This window comes from Diceros bicornis, chromosome 1 (genome assembly GCF_020826845.1).
Source record: "Diceros bicornis minor isolate mBicDic1 chromosome 1, mDicBic1.mat.cur, whole genome shotgun sequence".
Taxonomy (NCBI): domain Eukaryota; kingdom Metazoa; phylum Chordata; class Mammalia; order Perissodactyla; family Rhinocerotidae; genus Diceros; species Diceros bicornis.
Genome location: NC_080740.1, coordinates 37656796 through 37671858, shown reverse-complemented (window position 1 = coordinate 37671858; position 15063 = coordinate 37656796). Strand labels below are relative to the sequence as shown.

Genomic DNA, 15063 nt, shown 5'->3' with positions numbered 1-15063 from the left:
TTCAACCAATATTTATTTACCACCTATTATACGCCAAATAATGGAGCAAAGAGAAGACAGTTCTCTGTCTTGTAATGTGATATTTTTTTTTTAGAAAAAAGGAGGAAATTATAATAAAAATAAGGATGCTTGGCTTCTTGGTATTTCAAACCCCTAGGACAATGCCTAGAAAACAGAGGTGCTCATTTATAGAATGCACTTTAAACTTTTCCCAGAAATGATTGCCCTGTACTCTCTACTGCCAGGCTGCTCCAATTACTTGTACATCATCAAAATGTCTCTGAATTCAGTTGGGGAAACCTTTCCTCAACTTCAGGGAAAATCAATCTCTCTCTCTCATTTCATTTTTCTCCCACAGCATCTTCTGTATTCTACTCAGTCGCTCCTGGGCAGTATCTTTTCACCTCCTCCTGTACCAGTCAGCCATCACCAGATGCTCTATTTCATTTCTGGTCACCACCATCTTTTTCTGGGTCACTGTAGCAGTCTTTCAATTAGTCTCCTTGTCTCGATATTTTCACCTCTCTAATCCAGTCTCTATATGGCAGCCAGAATTCTCTTTTTACAATATAACTCTAATTTGGTTCTCTTATGCTTAAAACTCTTCAATGGTTCTGCAATGCCCTGGGAAAAAGTCCAAATCTATTAACATGACTTTCCAGAAGCTTTGTGATCCATTCATTAACCACTTTTCATCCTCATCTCCCTTTTGTTACCCTGGTGCCTTTAGCAATATAGCAAAGTTTTACTTTTATATTTTAGCTGCGCTACTGTAAATCCCAGATGAAAATGAACAATTGAGTGTGCCTGGACAGAAATATTATAGAGGGAGCAGCACCCCCTAGTGGCCAGCATGGTGTTGGTGGGGCCGAAGAGCGAGAGTTAAAGGGAACAGAAGAATCTGAAAGGCTACTGTCTATTTACAGGGCCACCTGCCCATTTACAAGTGAAGCATCTTCATCCATTGCTTCCTGCATTTTGGAGAATGCAAAAACGATGTTCTGAAGGAAGATGGTGTTTTTGTTACTGTCTTCAACTTCAATTTTGTAAAACAGAAACATTTTTCAAATGTGTATTTAAAATATTGCCCCATAATACTATGCTCATAACCTGAAATTTTAACTCTACAATGTCAAGAAATTTCTTCAGAGAGGGGAACAACATGGTCTGACGACAGCAGTTTCTGATGAGCTGACAATACACTGGAGTGGATTCCTCCCTTCCACAGATTCCATGTTTTCCATTTCAGCCATTGGTGGGAGACTTCTGAAGACTAGTTGCTTCTGACAACCTGCTCTTTTCTTGAGACACAAACGTGATTTGCACGATTGGCCAACATCAGGGTTTCCTTGTGGTTTTGTTCTTTATTCACTATCAAGTAGGCAGTCATCTCAGCAAGATTCTAGAGAGGTCACACCAAGTTTAAAATTTCCAATTTATTGCCAACTGTGGAAAAATTATATGTTGTAGAAGTACTCACAAATGTGGGTATTCACAAGAGTCTGAATATGTGTCCTTGGTGCATATCTCTGTGTCTATCTCTTCAAATATATTAAGGAACTGTGAAGAATAATGAATTAATGCGTCCATTTGACTTTCTCTTAAATATCAGAGATATCAGACAAGTCTTTACTAGGGAGTAATCTGTGGGGGCTGGGAAAAAATACAGGTATTTTCTGTCTTTATCCAGTGGGGTAAATTGATTGCAAAAATAAACAAAATTCTTCCCTCACAACCACTGCCCCCCTTGTGCAAAGTGTCTGTGGTGGATTTGTATTGTACTAAATTAGCAAAGCTGGAACTAGTCTTTCCTAGAATTCCCATCCCTGCACAGTTGGAGGCTAGCGGGCCATAAGAGACATTTTGAAAGACAGAAGTCTGCAGCAATGAAACAGCAGCAATATTCCTTTTTACACCTGAAGCTTCTCTGGCTCTGGGCCAGGTGCATGTTTAACTCCACGAAGAACACCAGCTTTTCCTATAGATCACCCATCACGGAAGCTGGAGGCTTGGAGGCAGTGAGGAAGTGATGTGGGTTGTGGTCCATCCTCACAGGTCCAGTTTCTCCTCCTTCTTCTACTTCACATCCATCTTTCCTTTTTGACTGATTTATCTGCAGACTTCAGGTTCCAGCATCAGAACTTCGTGGAGGTCTATGGGAACATCAGTCTCCCACAGACTGTTTAACCAGCTACCACAAATGGTAAAGTCAAATTCCTATAGTCAACTCCTTATTTTTATATATATATATATGTATGTATATACACATATATATTTATGTTGATATAAATGTAAAATATATTTATATTCAAAATTTTATATGTAGATATGTATTTATATACACACATGAATACATATGTATATATATATGTGTGTATATATATACACATATATATTTGTATATATATGTGTATATATATATATTTGTTGTTGTTGTTGTTTTTCCTTCTAGTGGTTCTCTAATGGAGCCCAGACTGACACAGTGTCTTTGCAGCTCCTCCTCTCGAATCTGGGCTGGCCTTGTGACTTGTTTTGGTTAATAGAATGAGGCAGAACTGACAGGGCCCAGTTCTGAGCCTAGGCCTCAAGAAGCCTTGCACATTCTTTCTCTTAGAACCCTGTAACCACCGTGTGAACAATCCCGGGCTAGCCTGTTGGAGAGTGAGAGACTACTCCACGGAGAAGAGTCAAGTTTTCCCAGCCAAGGCCATTCTTGACCAGCTATAACCAGCTGTCCCGCCAAAATACGAGTGAACCCAGCCAAGATCAGCAAAGCTGCCTACTCAACCCCCAGCTGACCACAGATGATAAGTGAGCCTATGGTCTCCTGAGCAGTCATAAATGCACATTGTGTAAGCCACAAGTTTTGAGGTATTTTTTCCCACAATAATGGCTAACTGATGCATCCAGCATGTTAATTTTTCCTTCTTTTATTGTGAAATATACAGAAAAGTACATAAAACACATATAAGTTTAACAAGTCATTATAAAGTGAAAATACATGTAACCACCCCCTAGGTCAAGAAAAAGAGCATTGTCAGCACCGAAGAAGCCCCACCTTTCCCCCCATGTTGCTTCGCACTTATTCCCCCACCCTGCCCCACTATCTTGACTTTTGAGATAACCATTCCCTGGCTTCTTTGGATAGCTTCACCGTGCATTAGCGAAAACAGTATCATTTAGTTTGCCTGTTGTCAGCCTTTATGTTCTGTATGATTTCTTTTTTGCCTAGCTTATTTTGCATTATATTAATAAGATTCCCCCATGTTGTCCTGTGTAGCTATAATCTGTTTATTTTCATTGCTACATAACGTCCTATTTTACAAATACACCCAAATTTATGGGTACTTGGGGTATTCCCAGTTTGGGACTATTACTAGGCTTCAGCTTTAAGTATTCTTGTATATGTATCCTGGTGTACTTGTGCGTGAGTTTCTCTAAAGCAGTGGTTCTCAAATTTTTGATCCCAGAATCTTAAAAAATAAAAATTAAATAAAATTAAATAAATTAATAAATATAATTTTAAAAATTTGAAATTATTGAGATCTGAGACACTTAAATATATTTATTAATTCATTTAATATAACAATAATAAATCCATTACATGTTGTATTTGTTTCCTGAGGGTGCCATAACAAATTACCACAAACGTGGTGGCTTAAAACAAGAGAAATTTGTTCTCTCGGCTGTCGGGTCCAGAAGTCTGAAATTAAAGTGTTGCCAGTGTTAGTTCCTTCTGGAGGCTCTGAGGGAGAATCTGGTCCATGCCCTTCTCCTAGCTACTGGCGGCTGTGGGCAATCTTCAGCATTCCTTGGTTTGTAGACGCATCACTCCAGTCTCTGCTTTTGTCTTCACATGGCACTCTCCTGTGTGTCTGTGTTTGTGTGTCTCAAATCTCCCTCTCCTTTTTCTTATAAGGATACCAGTCATTGGATTTAGGGCCCACCCTAAATCCAGGATGATCTCATCTCAAGATCTTTAAGTTAATTACATCTGCAAAAACCCTATTTCCAAGTAAGGCTGAATTCACAGGGACAGGGAGTTAAGACTTGGACATGTTTTTGGAGGGACACAATTTAACCCACTACACGTTAACATAAATAACATATTTTTAAATGAAAAATAGCTACGTTTTCCAAATAAAAATTTAGTGATAAGAGTGACATTGCTTTACTTTTCTGTAAATCCCTTTGATATCTAGATTCATGCAAGAAGCTGGGGGCTCATCTGCTTACATTACATTCAATCCATTATTTGCTGTTTTGGTTGAGATATATGATTAAAATCCAGCCTCACAAGGAAAATCTCAGACTCTGAGTTTCAGAGGCCCCCAGCGGTCTTTGGAGCACACTTTGAGAACCACTGCTCTAAAGTATATGCAAAGTGGAATTTCTAGGATATAGATATACAGGTATATATCTTCTACTTCATTAGACAATGCCACGTTGTTTTCCAAAGTGGTTGTATCAATTCACATTTCCACCAGCAGTGTATGAGGAATCTTGTTGCTCTACATGCTCACCAATATCTGGTATTGTTACACTTTCAAAATTTTGTCTATCTCTTGGTGTGTAATGTATTGCCTTACGGTTTTAATCTTATTCGTTTATTCAGTCATTCATTCCTTGTTTGTATTACCATTTTATGTATGAAGAAACTGAGGTTGAGAAGAGCAATGTTACTTGCCCAAAGTCAAGAGTTGGAAAATAGAACCCATATTTTCTACTTTCAAATTCATTCTTCTTTCCACTCAGACACATTTGCTTCTGTTTCTGGCCCAGTTCCCAGGAAGGGGCAATCTCCCCCAGATCTCATCTCCTCAGGGCTCCTTGCACCACTGCAAAAGCTTTGGGAACGCCAGCCCACTAGAGGTCCTGCATCTCCCCCCTCATCAACACCCCTCCACCCTCCACCACAAACCCCCCTCACTTCCCTGCCTGCCTCCTACCCACCTGCCTCTATTTCCTTCTCATAAAACCCTCTACTCACCCTCTGCTGACCATCTTAAAGAGCATGAGCCTTACCGTGGTCCTTTAGAAAAAAAGGAATAATACCTAATTTGTATTTATATGCATAAGAAAAAGTATAATTTAAGAAATAAACAACTGTTAGCACTATTCATATTACCTACTATTTTTTTTTTTTAAGCACTCTAACACAAACCAGTGATGTGATCACAGGCAAGTTACCCACCTTTTTGGATCCTCAATTTCCTCATCAATAAAATAAGCATAATAATACCTACCTTATAGGGTTGTTTGAAGGGTCGAAAGACATATATAATGTCCCTGGTGATAAGGAGTGCTCAATAGATGTTTATTTTTATTTAACAAAAGCTTATCTAATGCTTACTATATGACAACCACTGTTCTAGGTACTTTTTCCAAATATTGAAGCCTTGAAATAATCATCTGGGTTAGGTATTATTATCCTCATTTTACAGATGCAAAGACTGAAGCAGACAGGTTAAACAAGTGGACCAAGGTCACACAGCCAGTAAGTAGCAGAGCAGGAATTAAAATTCCTGTAGTCTGGTAGTCCCAGACTTCGCGCTCTTTGCTAAATTGATTTCCCCAAATATCCGTTATTATTTATGACAAAACTCTCAGCAAATTGCAAAGCGCTCTACCACCGGTGAGAAGCCCCCTAGAACAAAAGGAGCTCTTCACAACTCCCCAGGAGCTCCCCCAGCGCTAGGCCCTCAGACAGACAGAACCCCGCGGACCACCTGTTCCCAGCTCGCACCGCCCCACGCTCCACAGGGGCACCCGCAGGCCACACCCCTTCTTCTGGCCCCGCCCCGCCACGCTCACTACGCTGGCCCCGCCCCTCGCCTCAGGCGGCCGCAGAGGCCGAGCCGACGCCTTGCGAGCTTCCACGTACGCGCTCCCACGCCTCTCCCCGTAGCCTAGTGAAAGCACATCCGGGTCGCTGGAGCAGGTGCCTCAGGCCCCTCCCCTTCCCCCAAGCGTTCGCCCCCACTTCCGGCCACCCGGGCCTTTTCCGCCTGTTCTCGGTTGGCTTTATCTCTGCTCCCTAGGTCGGTCCCGGCTCCGGGCGCTGGTCGCACAGCACCCCTCGCTCGCACCCAGCGGTTCGCGCCTCATTCCGAATCTCTCCGAGGCTCGGAGCAGCTCTGCCGTGCGTCTTCGCGGGGCGGCCGGGGCTGAGGCCTGCCGCGGGCGGTGCGTCCTCGCAGACCTGACCCCGCATCTCCGCGCAGCTCGGTTGAGGCAGCCGCCGTCGCCGTCGCCTCGGGATGCCGCGCCCGGGGGCCGCGCAGCGCTGGGTGGCCGCCGCGGGCCGTTGGAGCTGCAGGCTGCTCGCGCTGCTGCTGCTGGTGCCGGGGCCCGGCGGCACCTCTGAGATCACCTTCGAGCTGCCCGACAACGCCAAGCAGTGTTTCTACGAGGACATCACGCAGGGCACCAAGTGCACCCTCGAGTTCCAGGTACTGCGGCCTCTGGAAGTTCCGGGGCCCCAGCTCGCGGTTCCGGGGTCGGGGCTTCAACCTGCGAGGTGTCCCCCTCCTGTCCGTGTTTCTCCGTTCTTGGCTGATTCAAGAACCATCTCTAGGTAGCTGATGCAGGGCATTTGGCTTTCCTCCTCTAAACCTTGGGTGAGACATTTAAGACTAAATACTAAGACACATGAATTCCAGAAATGCTTCCTGTAGCTGTGACTTTTCCTTCCGTTCTCTACTGTCCTTCATTTTAAGGCCTACTGAACTTTTTTCTTTAGAAGAGTCTCCTTCTAAAAAAGTTATTCCTGTTCTGTAGTGCCCAGTGTCAATCCCCCACTCTCTGATGCACACGTCCACTTTAATCAGATTCGAAGTACTGCCAATATCTTAACTCCATTGCTTTTCAATTTTTTCATTGATGTTAGGACTATTGGTTAATGCTGTCTCTGTCGCTGGAAGAGCTCCATTCGAGGCCGAATGACCATCTGCCAAAGGTGTTGTTGAAAAACATTGCTGTGATAAATGAGAAGCCTCTTCTCATCTTTGGGATTATATAAAAAAGAAACTTTATTTAACAGAATGTAGTTTCTTAAGTTGGTTAGAAAATCTTTACTCTGTTTCTATTTTTGTTGGTAGACTTATTTAACATACTTGAGCAGCTATAGAGTGCTAGGTGCTGGTGATACAGAAGTGATCAAAACAGGTCGCTGCCATCATTCTTGGTTCCCTACCCATCCTACCCTTCTTAATTAGTACCTGTTCATTCATCAACACTGATTTAAGAGCAGAAAATAGGAGATATACGATCCAGTCTTTGGTATCTGTGAAGGCTTTAGGAAATGGTTTTAAGTTGAATTCTAAAGGATGAGTTGTAAAAACTTCGTTAAGGAGAAAGAGGAAACAGCCTTTGCAAGGTCTGTGCCAGAGGAAAGGAGGTCAGCGGGGGCCAGATGGTGTAGTGCCTTGCCAGCTGTGTTAAAGATTTTAGTTTTTCCTCAGAGTATGAGAAGCCATCTGAGGGTTGTAAGCAGGGCGGTGACATGATCCAGATATTCTTGGTAGCTGTATGGTTATCGTGCAGGTAGAGAAAGTATGATAGTGTGTTGCTGAGTCGATATAGAAAACTGATTAGGAGGCTTTTGTAGTGGTCCAGGCTTAGACTAGGATGGTAGCAGGGGGGAAGGAGAAAAGTGAAAGGATTGGAGAGAATTTAGCAGGTACTAAAATCGACGGGACTTGGTGAGGTTTTAGCTATATCGGGAGTGAGGAAGAGGAGGCTAAGGATGACCTTTAGGCTTGCTTAACTGCATGGATTAGGACTAGGGGACAGAAAGGAAAATAGCAGGAATTGTAATATAAAGTTTTGTTGGAATTTAACAAACATTTTTTGAATTCTTATATGTGCAGACACTGTGCTTGGTGCTGAGACTAATACCACTACTACTCTTAATAGGCTACAAAATTAGCATCTGTTATGTGGCAGACAGTATGCCAAGCATTTCAGGTGTATTACATAATTCTCAGGACAATTTGACATGAAATAGGTATAGTTCTTATTCCTTTTTTATTGACAAAAATATTCAGGCTTTGATAGGTTAATACTCAAGGTCACGAAACTTAGCAAGTAGCAGAATTGGTATGTAGTCTCAGGTTAAATTCTTAACTACTTTGTTATACCACCTCCCAAAGATAAATAAGAGTCACCTTGACCTCAGGGAGCCTGCGTAGACAAATACAGTCATATAATGTTAAATGCAACAATGCAAGTACACACTACGTATAGTGCTGGGAAAGGGGGAGGGATCGTCATAGGAAATTAGCTGAGGGGCTGATGTTTGAGGTGAGTCTAGAAGGAGAAATAGGAGTTACTCTACAAGGTGGCAGAGGGGAACAGGATATCCTAGGCAGATATGTTATGTTTGTGAGACCTAATTCCAGAAATTAGCCTGAGCTGGCACTGAAATACACTATTTCAGTAGTGTTGCTTTGTAACCATAGGTCCAGGGGCTTTGCGGATGGTTTGACCAGTTTGTCAGCATTGTTTATTGATAACAGTGAGATTGATGATTTGTACCTGGTCTACATGAGACCCACAAAGGCTCTGCTGTTGAGCCTGGTTGCATAGTAGGAATATGCCTATGTGACCAGCAAAATATAAAAAAAGCCAGCCAAGATTCTATTTTGGGCTCACTGGTTCCAAGGTGTTCTTTGCACACTTGGGTGGTTCCTGATCTGAGAGAAAGTATATGTCTGGCCACTTCCCACAGAGGGAGGACAAAGGAGCCCACCCCTGACTTCTGCTGATCTCTTCCTATGAGACAGCTTTTGGCTGTGATGTTTTATATTGTGTTCTTTTCCTGTAATAAACTGTAGATTTGTAAGCATTGTCATTTAGGGTCCTATGATTCAGACAAAACCTGTTTAACTTACCACTATTAGTGCAGTTGTAAAGGAAAGACTTGTTCAGAGGGTTTCTGGCAGTTTAGTCTTTTTGGAACACAGAATGAGAAAGGGTATAAAAGAGGTGCTAAGAGTACCTTGAGGAGGTGCAGGGGAGTGGTATGCCATTGTTAACAGGTTTAGATTTTTCCCTAGGCCACAGGGAATTATCAAAAGGTTTTAAGTGAATGGGGGATGGGGAAGGATGGAGCAATTGCCCTCCCACCACCCCCCAGGAGACATGTGGGGAGGGGTTGCTAGTGGCATCTAGTGGGTAGAGACCAGAGATGCTGCTAAATGTGCTATAACGCACAGGGCAACATAGCCTCCTACAACAAAGACTTATTTAGCCCAATTTTCTGAGATTGAGAAACCCTAGATTAGAGGGAGGAGATTGGGTAGTGGGAAGTTGTGGCAATACTCCTGTCTGGATTGTAGATTAAGAATGGAAGAGATAGGATGAATTTGAGAGAGGCAATACCATCAAGAGATTTCTGTGATTAACTGGACAGGTAGAGATATTTAATTTGGGATGATTCCCGGTTTCTATCTTACGTGACCAGACATGTAAAAGGATACTTTTATCCAAAATAAGATTGCTTGTTTTAAAGTTTCAGGGAAAAAAAGTGGCATAATAATCAGTTCTGGTCCTATTCAGTTTGTATATGTATTTGATGATTCAAAGTTCAACAGTCAAGAATGAATAATTGGGTATATAAAAATGAAGTCATTATTTTCACCTAGAGGAAAGGTTGTTGACTTTTGGGTGGAGGAGTAAATGCCCAAATGATAAGAAACTGTTTTTATGTCAAAACATTATATCTGTATATTAATATTTATGTATTTTTACAGTTTCCTAAGTGCATAATTATATTTTATTTAATTATCAAAATGATTTTGTAACATAGTTCAGTTATTCATCATATCTCTTAGGTGACAGAAGGTCACATAAGTAACCGATCCTTCTTGGAAGTCCAAAGTTTGGTCTCTGTTCTGCAGATCTAGAATGTCAATATTATGCTAACCAAGAAGGTTCAAGCTTGAAAATACAGACTTGTGCCATCCAGTCTCATGATGGTTGGACCCTCAAACCCAATGTTTCTTCTTCATCACTACTTTCTCAAGTGGATACGTGCACCCTATGTTTCTTCTCCTGTCTCCTCTCCCTCTTTCTTCCCACTCAATTCTTTCTCATATAAAGAGGGCTTTCTCTTTTTTAATCCTTTTCCCCTTTTTTCTCTTATTATGCTTGTCCAGTTACCTCAGGAAAAATCCCTCCCTCCTCTCTTCGTTTGTACAGCCCAAATGGCCCAAATTATAACTGATTAAGCATAAAAAGCCCTTGAATATAGCTCCAAAATCCTCTTAAAAAGCATTTCATTTACCCTGACTTTGCTTCCAATATGCTTGCCCTTAAGTACAAGCTTTCCAGATAAACAAAAGATTCGTTTGCTTTTGTGTTCTGTTTTGATTTTGTTTTAATAACAAGTGTATAAACAATATAGTTTAATCCTTTATGTTTCTCTTGGAAACAGGTTTGTAAATGATGATATACTCTTAGAACAGCCCACAGGTCTATTCAGTTCATAATGTAGTTCAAAGCAAAATATGGATCAAATTCCATATAACTGACCTCTAAAAGAACTTAAGAAACGCAACCTGTTTGTAATTTGGCAGTAGAATGAGTTTAAGTTCTATGATACGAGGATGCTTGGGGTGTCATGCTAAGGACTGCCCTACTTTGCTACCTCACTACACTGCCCGTGTGTATGCTTGAATGATGCTAATAGGAAACTAGGTAAGAAAACTTAGGGAAGGAAATATTACATGGCAGTAAGCTTAAGGGTAAAGAGTGTGATTCTGGAATTGAAGTTCTGCCTCTGCCTCTTACTAGGTGAGTAATCTTGGTAGGTTGCTTATCTTAACTCAGTTTCTCAGTTTGTCAAATGGAAGGGAAAATTAAGGGTTGTTGGGAGAATTAAGTGATATAAGAGATCTGCATTAACTAGAACATTTGTCTGGCTGGTTAGCTAGTTCCCTCTCTCCTGTCATGAGGAAATTTGTTCAGGTTCTCTAAAGCTTTAGTTGAACTGAAATCTGCCTCCCAAGTTCCCATCCACTGGTGAAAATCAAATAATGTAAAATTGCCTGTGATAGTACAAGTCCTTTGCCTATAACCTTATTGCCATTTTAATAGGCTAATTTCTCAAACTTCTTAGTTGCAGTGATCTCTTCATTTTTTTTCTCTTGATAGGTGATTACTGGCGGTCACTATGATGTAGATTGTCGATTAGAAGATCCTGATGGTAATGTGTTATACAAAGAGATGAAGAAACAGTATGATAGTTTTACCTTCACAGCCTCCAAAAATGGGACATACAAATTTTGTTTCAGCAATGAATTTTCTACTTTCACACATAAAACTGTATATTTTGATTTTCAAGTTGGAGAAGACCCACCTTTGTTTCCTAGTGAGAACCGAGTCAGTGCTCTTACCCAGGTAAATAAAAAGTCAGCAGTATAATGTTGGTGTGTTTAAAGGGGGAGGGCATAGTTTAATATGCATTAACTCGCTGATGAACACAGAATTTTGAGACTTTAACACAGTCTTTAAGGCCTATCTTAATTCTTTCAGTAGATTAGGTATTTCACAGATAATTTAAGCCTTTTTTAGTGAAGACCGATGTTAAAAGATTTTATGAACTTTTAAGTGTAAGGAAAATAAGAAACATTAAAATAGGAGGATCACTTGGGTAGAAACATCAATAGCAAAGGAATTTACGAATGCCAAACAGTGCTCCAGCATTCTGAAGCATTTTCTGTAATTCATGGAGGAATGGTGCTACCATAACTTAGCAGGTTGGTATAACTGGAAGCAAAATGATGCCTTAATTAATAAAATTAATATATAAATATGCCACGAAGTAGTTTTATACTAGTGTTTAGTGTTACTGAAGCTGCTGTTCCAATAACTTGCTGTAGCTTAAGGTAAAATATTAAAGATTAATGGTAAGTCATCTAACAAAAATAGTTAAGGAAGCTAAATTGGTATTTATTTTGAAGAAGAGCTTAAGGAGAGAAAGACAGCAAAAGAAATTTAAAGTCAGTGAACAGATACTGCTCAGGTGATGAGAAAGGGCTATTTTATTTCTTCTTCACATACAGTATGAGCTTAGATTATATCTAAAAGATACTCAGTTAGATATCCAAAGGAATTATTTACTACCTACTTGTTAAAACCTTAAACTGGTATTTCATTGTTCCCAGATTCCAGTTAGTCTCTTGGCCAAACTTACGTGATGATAGAGGTAGTTATTAAGAATGTGTAAGAGCCTTAATTCATAAACCTCTTGTAAGCATTAACAAGATGTATTCAAATGCTCTTATTTTTGGAAATGTCATCTTTATTTTAGCATCCTGTGTGAACGGCACTTTGCTTTGTAAAAAGATTTTTCTTTGGGGCCGTTGTTTACAACTTAACCTTCATAAATTTTAATTTGTATGAGAAGGTAGCTTGCTCTGAAAACCTAAGTAGATAAATATAAGAAATGAGTGGTGAGAAAGCAATTAGTACCACTTAACTTCCTTTATTCCTATCACGTTTTTTATCTTTTCTCAGTTTTATTTTTCTACTTTCGAAAAGCTAATGTCTCTTATATAAAAGGGCTACTTATAAAGCAGTTGTTCATACTTTAAAATTGAAAAAATTACTATCTAGTAAATATGGAATAAATGATAGAGTTTTACTAAATCACCATTTTTTAACCATTAATAAAATGGTGGATCTAGAGTAGGCAGTGATCACCAGTCACTGCTAAAACCATTGGGTGAAAGGCTGATGAGGAACTTTATAATGGATAGATCAGACTGTTATCACCTAAATCTAATGATCATTCACATATTGGTTTAGGTGACTGGTATGAGGGAGAAGACTTATTTAGCAAATTGGTAATGTAAAAAAAAAAGACGTTCCTACTCTGACCTATCACTCTCAGATTCAACTGTTTTTAAAATATGTAAAATAACTGACTAATTGAATCTATTTTTATGCCATATTTGGTCTATTTTTGTGTATATTTGGACTTTGATTTATATTCTTTTAACTGGTCGAATTTACTGACCTGCCATTCTCTTCCTCTTCATTCTTCCACTTTGAGGAACCTGGGCTTGAAATTCTGTAGCCACCAACCTTAACTGATGAGTATTTCTGCTACTGTTAGCTTAGTGTTCCATCTACCACCTTACAGATGCCACAGCTGTGACATTCCGTTTTGGAACCAGCAGCTGTTTCATGTGATCTCTAGCCTTACCAGTTGTCCTAGTGGGAGTGAGTTGCATTGCCAGGACCTCTGGCGTAAATGAGTGAATGAATGAGTGCCAGTTTAGTAGAATGTTAATCAAATGAGAAATTGAGATCAAATTGAAAGAAAAGATGAGTATGCTAGATGGATTATACAGAAAGTATTAAACCTACTAACTGGAAATATTTCTCTTTAGATGGAATCTGCCTGTGTTTCAATTCACGAAGCTCTGAAGTCGGTCATCGACTATCAGACTCATTTCCGTTTGAGAGAAGCTCAAGGCCGAAGCCGAGCAGAGGATCTAAATACAAGAGTGGCCTATTGGTCAGTAGGAGAAGCACTTATTCTTCTGGTGGTTAGCATAGGGCAGGTATTTCTTCTGAAAAGCTTTTTCTCAGATAAAAGAACCACCACAACTCGTGTTGGATCATAACTACGTTTTGCGAGTTGATGCACCATTGCCACTCTAATATTGCTGTCCTCTAATTAATTTTAGGTATCGAAGAACTTAATATTGGCAACATTTTTAAAACCTTACTCATACACTTGTTGGGGGGGATGTACAGTGCATATCCCCAACTGTGAAAAGGACACCTTTTTTTATTTGTAAAGGTAGAAAAACTTTGGAACTTATTTTGGGCTATTCATGTTAAATATTCAACACCAATGATCTACTCTTTTCTTGATTGTTTATATCTACTCTTCACACACTTAACTTTGGTATTTTGATTCGTTTTAGCCATTTAAAAGTACTTTTCTTATTGGTAGTGGATATTTTAAAAACCTTCAATTTAATGTCTACATTTGTTGTGGAGGAAGAAAATTGCCTTTTAATTGTTTATGGTAAATAAAGTTTTGTTTTTAAGAAAACTAAATGTGATTAACTGTAGCCCAAGCCCTAGTCTGCACTGTTTAATTTTATGGGGGGAAAAAACTACCATAGAAATGTTTGTTAATATTGACATAATTTTAAATTGATACATCATGGTATAATTTATTTCTCACTAACTTGGAAAATGTCAGATTTTTGCTTTTTGGTTTATTCTATGATTTATAACCAGATATGTTATTTTTTTCAAAAAGACATTCTTACCACAGAAAATAGTATGTTTCTATAACATAATAGTTTATACAGGTCTTAAAAATCGGACTTATAAAAAGTAGAATAATTACAGAATAATTTAAGACACTATAGTGGAGGGCAAAGGAAATGAGAAAATTTTTAGTGAATTATCTGGACACATTACATTTTCAGTGCTTTTACAAGGGAAAAAGGTGATCTGTTTCATTTTAACGTTTTAATTGGCAGGTTCTTGCCCTTATGTGGCTTTAATGTCTTTGAGTCATTCCCAGCTTAAATTGACAGTTGTGATATGATTGTAAAAGTACCATACATTTTATCCTGATGAGTGTGATGCACTGAGAAGTTAGTTTCTTTAGGTGTTTTTTTTTTCTTTCCTTTTCTTTGTCTCACACATGTAATTTGTATAGTCTCTGGTTAGCAGCCCTAAGATGATTTAAAAATTTAGAATTCTGTGTGTGTTTCTTATTTGATAATCTTCATTGATTGTACTGCATTTAATGAGTATTAAATAGTGCATATTCTGTACACTAAAGGGTTTAGACTGTGTTTGTATTTTATAACTTGTGTGGATTGGGCTGATTGAAATAAGATTTTGTTCCAAGTATTCTAGAATAGAATACAAGATGATGCAAAATTGTATAGATGTTTAAAGCTCTTTTGCTGTTTAAAAAAAAATTGCAACTGCTTTTTGCCATGCCTCCCTTCCCCACCCAAAAGTGATGAGTACTGAACAAGACTGTCGTATTGTGGAGACTCTGATATGTGGTACCATCGA

At 39.4% G+C, this 15063-nt stretch overlaps 1 protein-coding gene across 1 annotated transcript; it reads left to right on the top strand.

Annotated features, from left to right (window-relative positions):
* Window positions 1-5986: 5986 nt before the first annotated feature.
* Window positions 5987-14813, top strand: TMED7 (transmembrane p24 trafficking protein 7). Its single transcript, XM_058538823.1, has 3 exons — window positions 5987-6452; window positions 11158-11403; window positions 13401-14813. The coding sequence occupies exons 1-3, from the start codon at window positions 6261-6263 to the stop codon at window positions 13635-13637; spliced, it is 675 nt and encodes a 224-aa protein (XP_058394806.1). The 5' UTR covers window positions 5987-6260; the 3' UTR covers window positions 13638-14813.
* The last annotated feature ends 250 nt before the right edge of the window (window positions 14814-15063 follow it).

What these genes read in the sequence shown, in the direction of transcription:
- TMED7 (XM_058538823.1), top strand. Translation starts at nt 6,261, where the DNA reads ATGCCGCGCCCGGGGGCCGCGCAGCGCTGGGTGGCCGCCGCGGGCCGT. An exon ending in AGTGCACCCTCGAGTTCCAG is followed by an intron (nt 6,453 to 11,157) that starts GTACTGCGGCCT and finishes TTCTCTTGATAG; the next exon opens with GTGATTACTGGCGGTCACTA. An exon ending in GAGTCAGTGCTCTTACCCAG is followed by an intron (nt 11,404 to 13,400) that starts GTAAATAAAAAG and finishes ATTTCTCTTTAG; the next exon opens with ATGGAATCTGCCTGTGTTTC.